Source organism: Dipodomys spectabilis, unplaced genomic scaffold, assembly GCF_019054845.1.
Source record: "Dipodomys spectabilis isolate Male_0828 unplaced genomic scaffold, ASM1905484v1 ptg000342l, whole genome shotgun sequence".
NCBI classification, from domain to species: Eukaryota; Metazoa; Chordata; class Mammalia; order Rodentia; family Heteromyidae; genus Dipodomys; species Dipodomys spectabilis.
This window is the reverse complement of record NW_024871019.1, coordinates 2,211,627-2,222,429: the sequence shown is the minus strand read 5'-3', so window position 1 is coordinate 2,222,429 and position 10,803 is coordinate 2,211,627. Positions and strand designations below refer to the sequence as shown.

General features: G+C 55.9%; 1 protein-coding gene across 1 annotated transcript; it reads left to right on the top strand.

The window, feature by feature from the left end:
• Window positions 1-2,195: 2,195 nt before the first annotated feature.
• On the top strand, window positions 2,196-2,945 carry Sox14 (SRY-box transcription factor 14). Its single transcript, XM_042665771.1, has one exon. The coding sequence runs from the start codon at window positions 2,196-2,198 to the stop codon at window positions 2,943-2,945; it is 750 nt and encodes a 249-aa protein (XP_042521705.1).
• The last annotated feature ends 7,858 nt before the right edge of the window (window positions 2,946-10,803 follow it).

Genomic DNA, 10,803 nt, shown 5'->3' with positions numbered 1-10,803 from the left:
AGATACCTCTGAGGAGGAAGACACGAACTCCCCAAACTCCATCCAGCACATTCTAAAAGAAAGTACCTGCCTCCCCCCCTTCACCCCCCCCATTCTCCTAGCTGGGACCCCCCCTCCCTCCCTCCTTCCCTCACACTCTCTCTCTCTCTCTCTCTCTCTCTCTCTCTCTCTCTCTCTCTCTTCTCTCTCTCTCTCTCTCTCTCCCCTAGCCCGTCCTCCAGAGAGAGGCTGGTACAAAAAGCCAATAAGCCCAGAACACCAGCCAGCCAGGTCCTGCCAGGCGTGGGCAATGGCTCCTAGTTAATAAATACCCCACCCGCAGGGCACATCACGCAGGGCAGGCAATTATTCAAAGGCGACCCGCGCCGGGCTCAGCAGCTCGGTGGGCTCAGTGGGGGTTTATTCCCTCCTCCCTTTACCCCCCCCCCCAAGAAAGCGCTTCTGACTCACAGAAGGAGCGGAAGAAGTGTCTGAGGGGGGGAACCCAATTGGGGTTGTGGGGTACACCCTGAGAACCCCAGATCGAGGCCTCCTGGCTGCCATCATCCAGCTTTGGGATGAGGGGGGGGAGAGACAGAGGGAAAGAGGGAGGGGAGGGAGGGAGGGAGGGAGGGAGGGAGGGAGGGAGAGAGGAGAGGAGAGAAGTTGGATGGGCAAACCTAATGCATCACTGCATAAAAGAAGCGCAATGTGGAAGCGCAGATTTGGGGTGTGGCTTTCAGGTGCTAGGCTCCCCCGCCGCCCCCCAAGCAGGATTCAAAGCTCCGAAATGCCAGTACCCGACCCTCTCTCCTTGAGACGGGGAAGCTGAGCCAGGCGGGGGGGAGGGGGGCGGGGGGGGCACTGTGGGAACCCTGCCACCCGAGAACGCACAGGGCGGTTTCTGCGTAGAAGAAGAAAAGTTGATTTTGCCTTGTGAACACCCCGAGTTTGATTCGTGCTTTGAAGAGTCGTGGCCTGGGGAGTATGTGGGGGGCGGGGGAGAGACAGCTGTCCGTGCATTTTGAGGGGAGGCACCCCCTCCCTCCCCAGGCATGTGGATTCAGGAACCCTCATTTTCTAGGGGGGGGGGGAGGGAATAGGAATGGTGATGATGAGGATTCCCAGACACTGCACAGACACACAGACAGACAGACACACACACCCCTTTCCTCACTCAGTCCTGGACCTCTGCTGTCCACCTCCGGCCCTCCCTCTCCCCCAGCAATGGGGCTCCCTCTTCCCTCTCTCCAGCCTGCTCCTCCTGAGTTGGCAGGTGCACACACACACACACACACACACACACACACACACTTGGCCTTGCCGGCTGCCGATTGGTGGCCAGGTTGGGGAGTCGCCGCCCCTCTGCGCTTATGTCAGAGGCCCGGCCCACCTCGCCTTTGAACTTCACCGCTTTCCTCCTCCCCCTCCCCCTTCCCTCCCCCCCCCCCCCAAAAAAAAAACCTCTGCATTCTCAGCCAGGTGCTGGGCTGGGCCAGGCTGTGCATCACACACACACACACACACACAAACACACGACCAGAACAGGCCTGAGCCACACCACGCAGCCAGACATCAGAACCCAGAGCCAGCCGTGGACAGATCTGAAAAGGAAAGGAAGGAAGGAAGGAAGGAAGGAAGGAAGGAAGGAAGGAAGGAAGGAAGGAAGGAAGGAAGGAAGGAGGAGGAAGGCAGCCGCAGGTGCACAGAGGGACAGACGGACAAGCCTGCCAGAAAAAGAGAACCATTTTTTTCCTTTACTTTTAAGGGGAAAAAAAACCCCACTCACCTGGCTACTTCATCCTGGGACTGTCTGCTCCTTGGAAACTTGCCCACCTCCCGCCTCCTGGCTGACCGTCACCCCCCACCAACCTCAATCCTTTTTTGGGGGGTGCTTTCGTGGCATCATGGCCAGCTCAACTTTGGAAGCTTAGCTGGTGGGTGAGGAGATTGGACCCGGCATAACCCTCACCCCCCTCCGCTTGCTCTCCTCGGGAGCCCAGACTGAGTTGGAGAAGGAGGCGGGGGACATCACAGAGTTCCCCTAAGAAAAGGGGGGGTGGATAGAGCCCTCTGATCGGGCTAGACAGAGGGGACCGGACAGACCGACCGACCGACCAACCGACGGACCAGAAGGACCGACCACCGCCGCCCGCAGCCCCGGTGCGCGCAGGGCGCACATCTACCCCCCCCCCCAGGGGAAGGAGAAGGAAACCATGTCCAAACCTTCGGACCACATCAAGAGGCCCATGAACGCCTTCATGGTTTGGTCTCGGGGTCAGCGGCGTAAGATGGCTCAGGAGAACCCCAAGATGCACAACTCGGAGATCAGCAAGCGGCTGGGCGCGGAGTGGAAGCTGCTGTCGGAGGCGGAGAAGCGGCCATACATCGACGAGGCCAAGAGGCTGCGCGCCCAGCACATGAAGGAGCACCCCGATTATAAGTACCGGCCCCGGCGTAAACCCAAAAACCTGCTCAAGAAGGACAGGTATGTCTTCCCTTTGCCCTATCTGGGCGATGCCACGGCTGACCCCCTCAAGGTGGCCGGATTGCCAGCGGCGGCCGCGGCTGCGGTGGTGGGGGCTTCTGAGAGTCTCCTGAGTGTCCCCGAAAAAGCCCGGGCCTTCTTGCCACCTGCTTCGGCCCCCTACTCCCTGCTGGACCCCACACAGTTCGGCTCCGGTGCCATCCAGAAGATGGGCGACGCGCCTCATGCCCTGACCACCGGCGCCCTGCCCTATGCGTCCACCCTGGGTTACCAAAACGGAGCCTTCGGCAGTTTGGGGTGCCCAAGCCAGCACACTCACACCCACCCGTCCCCCACTAACCCGGGCTACGTAGTCCCCTGTAACTGTACGGCCTGGTCTACGTCTACCCTGCAGCCTCCTGTGGCCTACATCCTCTTCCCGGGCATGACCAAGACTGGCATAGACCCTTACGCATCCGCACACCCCACGGCTATGTAACGCCAGCCACCCCCCCCCAAAAATCCTCTCAGCCTGGCACGGACCTCAAGGGTGGTTTGGAAGTTATGTGTCTGTGGAGGGGACGGTGTGTGTGTGTGGGGTGGGGGGGGGGAGGTCTGCGCCCCAGCTTCGGATGCCTGTGGGTCAGCCCTGCTCCTCCTCCTCTCGACCCCCCCACCCCGAGACTCTGAGCTAAGCACCCAGCTCCCCGGCTCTTCCTTGAGGAGGAAGAAAGGAGCCCCCCCTCTACTCCCCAACTTGGCACCCCCAGGGTGCCTGAAACTTGCCAACTGGATTAACAGTTATTCTGACTCATCTCTCTCTCTCACACACACACACACACACACACACACACCCGTGCGAATCTCCCCTCCTTTCCCAAAGTTGTTCTCCAACTGTATCTCTTCTCCCCAACACCTCGCCCCAACTTTGGACAACAAAAAAAAAATGGAAAAAAAAAAAAAGTAGGCAGTTTTTTGGCTTTATTTATGTCGCCCCTATTCGGTCTGTTCTGTGGAAGCGTGGAAATTGGACCAGCCCCGATCCTGGAACATGCATATGCCTATCTATCTATATCTATATATAATTTTGTGTGTCTTTTCCCCTTGAAGGAAGCCAGAAAAGTTAGCTATGTCTCTGTGCGTGGTCGCTGCCGCTGCAGCCGTGTGTTGACATTGCGTGTGTGTGTTTGTGTGTGTGTGTGGTGTGTGTGTGTGTGTGTCAGGAAGGAGGTTTAAAAGTTCCAAACTGCAGAAAGGGAAATCGTTCTATTTTAGAAAAAAAAAAAAAAAAAAAAACGTGCTATGCTACAGCTCGCTTTGCTTTTCTTAACAGAAAATCAGAAAGCAGGAGGCGCGTGGCTCATGTAACGTGGTGTCTTGAACAGACCCAACTTTACTTTTAACATAGAATGCCAGGGAAGGGCGTTAGGAAGCCGGGAAGTAGAAAGTGAACAGCAGCAGCAGCAATTTTTTTTTTTTTAAGAATAAAAATATCCGAAATGGTCATGCATGTTCTTGACGATGTCTTGAGGGGCGTGGGAGGTGGAAAGTTGTGGGGGGCTGGGGTAGGATGGAAGGGAGATGTCCCCTAGAAGGATTTTTTTTTTAACCTGGAAACGCTGTTCATTGGTTGAACAAAGACGTTTTGAATAAAGACAATCTGTCATTCCAAAAAAAAAAAAAGAACCTTTAGAGACTAGACAAAAAGTGTCCGTCCTTGATCAGATCACTTGAGAGAGAGAGAGAGAGAGAGAGAGAGAGAGAGAGAGGGGTATACACCTAGACCTCTGAGTTCTGGGGCATTTGTGTTAGAGGAAAAAAAAATTTTAACTCCTGAGAAAAGTGGGGAGCTGAGTGGGGGGCGGGGTGGGGGGCAGTCCCCTGGGAACTAGCTGCCGGTCTGTCCGGAACGGTGGATGGATGTCCGCACTAAGTTCAGAGCTCCGAGCTCACCTGAGTGGAAAGAATCTCTCTTTTTTTAAAATTTTTTTAAAAAAAGATGTTTGCAAAGACTAGCTTGTAGACACCTAAGGCGCCTAAGTTTAACATAAATAAACAAACATAAAAACCTAAGGCACCAGGGAAAAAAACAGAGTGTCCTAGATGCCCTTCCCGGACTGTCAAGGAGATTTAAATAACAACAACAACAAACTAAAACCGGGAGGTGAGGAGCCTGTGCGCGTAGTGAACGGCTCGTTCAGCCAGTCGAGGTTATTATTATTTTTAGTCGCAAAATTTAAGTAGCTTTCTCCCCCCCCCCCCCCCAGTATTTACTTGAAAGGGACTGTGTCCTGCTAAGGGGAGAGTTTTGACACTACCCCTCCCCAAAAAAACCAATTATTTAGGATTTGCTCTCAAAAAAAAAAATCAAAGGAGTTTCACCCCTTAAAAAAATCTCCCAGCTCCTGCTACACACCCCCCCCCCCCCCGTTGGTGGTTGTTTTTTTCTGCCTGTGTTGTGCAGGCTTTGATTTGGTAAGATGGGGGGTGGGGTGGGCAAAGGCTCCGAAGGGATCTGGGGAGTTGGTGGCTAGACGCACGGAGGGACCAACCAACCAATGTGGGCTTTTCAATCAGACACCCAACGCCGAGACCCCGTACTGTCAGCGTACACATGCTATTTACAGCCTGTTCCTCTGAACCATTTTTATTTTGGTCAAAGGGGGATTTTCCTGATGATGATGATGATGATGATGATGATGAAAGTTAGCAGTTATCCAGCTGAATAGCGACTAGGAGTTGCCCACGCTTTTTGCTCTTTGGAGATGGGTCTTAGAATTCAATTAAAGGGTAGCACACAATTAACATACACGCCCCGCCCCCCCTTGTGAATGAAGAAGGGATGTGGGGGGGCGGCTATAAATAATAGATAAATAAATGAGCGGCCAAAGGTAAACAAAGGCCAACTGGGAAAGGAGGAAAGGAAAAAAGTGAGGAGACTGCTCCCCCGGCCGCCTCTCTCACTTTGCATGACAAAAACCCTCTTAACAAATGGACACAATTAGGAAGTCACTGATCCCTGGGGACCACCGGGTTGGTGGGGGGCAGGGGGAGGGGGAGGGTGGGGGAGGGAGAGGAAGTAGAGGAAAACCTGTGGATGCTTCCAGAAGGAAGCTACTACTACTACTACGATCGCCCGCCGGGGAGGAAGCGGAGGAGAGAGGCCGGGGGCCGGGGCTTGGCCGGGGCCTTGCTGTGTCTGATACAACATGACAGTCCTGTCAGCTTCCACGCCATCCCTCATAGCTCAGTGTCCCGGAGCATAAGCGAAAACGGGGTGTCTCCCGGCTAGAGTCCAGTGCAAGGAATACCCCCCCCCCGAGCCTAGGGACGCACACGCCACGCAGGCAACAGGGCCCCATTTTGGGGTGAGTGACCCACCCATTTTGGGGGGGGGAGGTAAACCCAACTCCAAATCAGGTTAGGCTAGAAATAGCGGAGGAGGGAAGGACAGATGGAAGAGGCCAAGGTGGCAGACACAGGCTACAACAGTTTCCAGATTGTTCCAAGATTTTGGGGGGGGGGCGGCGAGGAGCAGCCGATGGGGGGGATCGGAGAGTGCCGGTGGGCGCGAGGGGCTAGGAGAGATCAGGAGAGCAAGCGCGAGGGTCTGAGGGGACCCCCACTTCCTGGTGGGTTTGGGGGTGTTTTCTTTTTATTTGCTCATTGTGATGAGTTGCTTTATCATTATTATTACTTCTTGTTATGGTTATCGTTATTATTTCCTCCTTCGCGGTCAAGGCGCCTCATCTGAAAGTCTGGGACCTCAGTTTCTGGTCCCGGTCTGGCCTGGTGGGACCTGACTCAGTTTCCCCCTCGCTCTAGTCCCATGGTGAGGTGTGGGGTGGGGGGAAGAGGGCACATCAAACTCACCCTAAACAAAACAGCCCAGATCCTGCTCTCCTCACGGGCAACTGACAGGAGCCGATTAACTGTCTTTGAAGTCGGACGCAGACAAAAAAAAAAAAATAGAAAAGAAAAAGAAACCCCCTGAGGGTTGGGGAGGGGGTGGAGGTTGGGGTGCCACCCCCCCCCCTCCCCTGCCAAACCTGTTTGCTCACCCCGGTCTCTTTCTTTCGAGAAAGGAAAAAAAAAATCATGAAAGCAAACCTCGGTGGGAGCGGAGAGCCGGCTGTCTGTCTTGGCCCGGCCACGGACAGCTCCCCTTCGAGAAAGAATTTGAGGTGCCATTCCCCCCCCCTTACCCACATACCCATCTTTAAGAGGAACCTCCCCCCAGCCCCACGCTGGCTGCACCTGGAGATGCTTTTCCCTCCGAGAGACTGACTGTGTCTCCCTTCCACGCTGTCAACTCCTAGCCGGGGAGAGCTAGCTGACACCTACTTGTAGTCCCGGGTACGTGGTCCCTCCCCGCAAGTATGGGTGACAAGAGACGGTTGTGGGGGGGGGGGGAATCCCCTCCCTGGAAATGGATCTCCGATGACACCCTAGTTGGTTTTTTTTGGGGGGGCGGCGGCCAGCTACAGCGGGATGGGTAGGCAAGTTGGAGCTTAAACCTTGGCGCCTGTCTGTTCGGTACCTTTTCTACATGTGCTTCTAGGTTGGGGGTCCCCTTCCCCGCCCCTCCAAACACCCACCACCACAACCAACATTGAATCCCCGTTCTGGTTTTCCTATTTAGTTACCAGTCTCCCTAGTGCGGCGTGGCGTGAATCGTACTGAAGTGTGAGTGACTGATACTTCACACACATTGCACGCACGCACGCACGCGTGTGCACACACACACACACACACACACACTTGACTCCCCTGGCCTCCCCCCCACACCTTGGCATTGTAAAACAGGGAGCTAGAACACTTCTGGAATCTCAGGCTAGAAGCTAGAGGTTTGCCGACCTCGGGAAAGTTCTCAGGATCCAGCTTTCTCTGTTAAAAAACAAAAAAAAAGAGGGGACCCCTGAGGGACCTCTTAAAACTCCCCCCCCCGCCCACCTCTCCCCAGCTCGGGCCTTGCTTTTGGGGTTGGGGGGGGGGCCGGATTTTTTTTTTTCTCCAGTGCTTGGAAATTTCGCTACGGGAATTGGTGATTTCTGGAACTCTCTTCTGGGCTCGTGTGCTCGGGAGGGGGCGGGCGGGGAAGAGATGCGAAAAGATGGGGGGGGTCGATTTAGGGTGCTTACAGTGGGGGGGCCAGGGCTCCCCCTCCCAAGTGCTTTCTTGGGGATACCCACTGCCCCCCCAGCCAGGCAGGGGGGGTGTTATCGGAGGCTGGTTTATTTCGGGGCGCTGTGTGGGTGTGACGCCTGGCCGAGGAAAATGAAGGCAATAATGAAGTTGGAGGCAGGAGGGGGGAGAGGAGGGATCCTCCTTGGGGGGGGGGGTGGACCCCACTAGAAGCCAGGTGGAGCGTGTGGGTCGGGCTGATGGACTGAAAGTTGGGGAGCCGGCAGCTCGGGGGTTGAATGCCATACTGTTGGGAGAGGCGGGAAGAGGAGGGGGGTGCTGTGGCGGCTTTCCCCTCCTCCCTAGCCGGCCCCCCCTTCACATCCTGTGTGTGGAGGGGGGGAGGATGAAGTGGTCACCCCCAGGCCCATCCTCACCTGGTGGATCTGTGCCTGCCACGGAGGGGAAAGGTCGCGGGTTCGAGACTTCCCTGCGCTAGCTCACTCTCCAGCTTCTTTTTGTCCTTGGCCCTATTCCCTCCTCCTCCCCCCAAAAGAAACACACCCCGCTTTCCCAAAGCCATCCCCCCATCCGTATTTACGGGGGGGGGCGGGGGAGGAAGAGAAGGGACACCCCGGGTTACACACAAGCTGCGAACGCCATCGAGGAGGGTTTGGGGGGGGCCAACGCTAGCAACCAGTGGCCACTTAATTTCCAAACTTTCCCCACTGGGGTCCCCCCCTTCCCCGTGTGCCCCCAAGAGAGGCGACCCATGCGGCGTGAACCGCGTGAACAGCGTCTTCCCAGCAAGGATGCGGAGGAACTGGAGCGGCCAACTCCAAAGCACGCACACGCACACGCACGCACACGCAGGGCACACTGCGGTTTAAGGTGTGAGGGGCAAAGTCAAGAGACACCCCCACTTCCTCCTCCCGCTCCGCTGAGCTTGCCGGCTGCTTTCCCCATCACACACACACACACACACCATTGGAGAAAACTCTCCCTTCTTTGGGGGGGGGAAGAGGGGTGTTTCAGGGTCAGGCAGCACCCCCCTCTCCTCCTCTTCTCCCCCCACCCCAATCACTGCATCTGGGATTGGGGTGGGGAGAGATGCGCATCACCCCCCCCCATGAGGTGGCCAGGGATGGCGCAGTACTGGAAAATTGGGGTACACCAGGGATAGAGGGAGGGGAGGATGGAGAGCCGAGGGAGTGGAGCTGGGGGGGGCTGGGAGGGCTGGGGAGGGGGGACCTGGGGTGCTTCCCCAGCCCCACGGGCCAGGCACCCCTCCCCTCGCCCCCCACCCCCCGTGGAGAGGTGCAGTCAATAGGATTTGCACCCCGGTGGATGTCGCCCTGTCTGACTGCATTAATTACCATTTCCATTTCACGTCCAGATTGTTTACTTATCTGCGGGAAACATATGTCCGGGGCCTCGTGCACGTTCCGGATGCCCGGGCCTGAGCTGAGGGGGCTTGGGGGAGACCCATAGCTCCCAAGAAAGGAGGGACGGGGAGGGGGGGAGGGGGAGGGGAGGAAGAGGAGGAGGAGGAGGAGGAGGAGGAGGAGGAGGAGGAGGAGGAGGAGGTGGTGGTGGTCTTCAGATGCGGGAAATTAGGAAGCTCCTCCATGGAGGGGGGGAATGGAGATTATAGACTGAGGGATTTGGGGGTGTCTGTGTGTGTGTGTGTGTGTGTGTGTGTGTGTGTGTGTGTGTGTGTGTATCATTTCCCAAAGCCCGCAGATTTTTTTTCACTTTGAAATGAAGCAATTCCCCGGTACAGTGCCCAGTGGAGAGGAGGAGGATGGTGGGGGAGGGGGTGCTTCTCCCAAGTTTTGGGGGTTCAAGCAAGCACATACCCCTTCTAAGAAAGTCTACACTCCGGAAGAACCTCTCCATGCCCGTGTGTGTGTGTGTGTGTGTGTGTGTGTGTGTGTGTGTGTGTGTGCGTGTGCATGTGCGTGTGCGTGTGCGTGTGTGTGTGTGTGTGTGCGCGCGCGCAGATCCTGGGGCTTAAACTCAGGACGTAGGTACTTTCCCTGAGCTTGTTTTTTGGGGGGTGGCGTGGGCGCTCTACCACTTGTCAAACAGCTCCACTTCGGGCTTTGGAGAGAAATGTCTCCTGTCCCCACCCTCGGAACTGCCGCCTCTTGAGTAGCTAGGACGCCAAGGCAGAGGCTGCTTTCCTACTTCAGTAGCTGGTTCTTAGTCGTCGTGGTAATAATAATAATGATAATGATCATAATTCTGAGCTACGTACGCAAGAGAAGTTGCCACGTTTGCGCTCTCCCTAACCAACCCTGCAGCTCTAAAGCGGTAGCTGAAGACAGCTGCATCTCTGAGTCCCTTCCCTCCTCCATTTGGGTTTCTTCTGTTGGAAAGGGGTGCCCCGTTCACATCCTCGCCCCTCCACATCCCCACCCTGATGGGAAGTCCTCCTGGGAAATTCTGCACCCCACTTTTTTCTAGTTCCCTGGGCTAGACCTTCAGCGTGGCACGGATCACGCTCGCTCCTCTTACGAGTGACTTGTCTCGGGCTGAGATCGGGGAGAAGAGGGGAAGGGGGAAGAGAATGATTGTTCTTTTTTTTAAAAAAAAAAGAAAAAGTAAACAGTATACCACGCCACGGGTGCAGTGCGGGGTGTGTGTGTGTGTGTGTGTGTCTCCTTCTGGGATTCCAAAGCCAATCCACCGAATCTCGGGGTGCCCTGCGTTTTCTTTGGGCAGTGAGATGCTCTGCGGTGAAGCGGGGTGAATCCGGGCTTGCTTGGTGGGGGTTTGTGGTTGTTCTGGTTGGTTTGCTCCCCTTCTTTCTCCAGGTTTGGCGGACGCTGCCCTGACCCTAGGTGTACTTTTTTTATTTCTTGTTGGTTTTGCTTTCTTCGAGAACACGGGGACCAGTGCGCGAGTTCTCGCATCTGCCTGAGCACAACCCAACTCCCCTTCCAGGCCACCTTTAGCCCCCCTCTTCCGGGGGGCCCCCCCTCGCCCCCCAAACCAGCCCAACTCAGAAATTTCTTTGAAGCCGGACTTTTGCACGGAAAACCCCCCTGTGGGGAGAGCATTCGGGGAGCCAGCACAATGAAACCGAACCCCGAAAACGCGAGAACGTTGAAGTATTGTTTGGGAGGGAATCTCTAATTTTTTTTATTTTTATTCCCCAAGAATATTTCTTCAGGATGTGGCAGGGCACTCCCTGCCCGCTGAGGGTCTATCTGTAATTGAATCTAGGT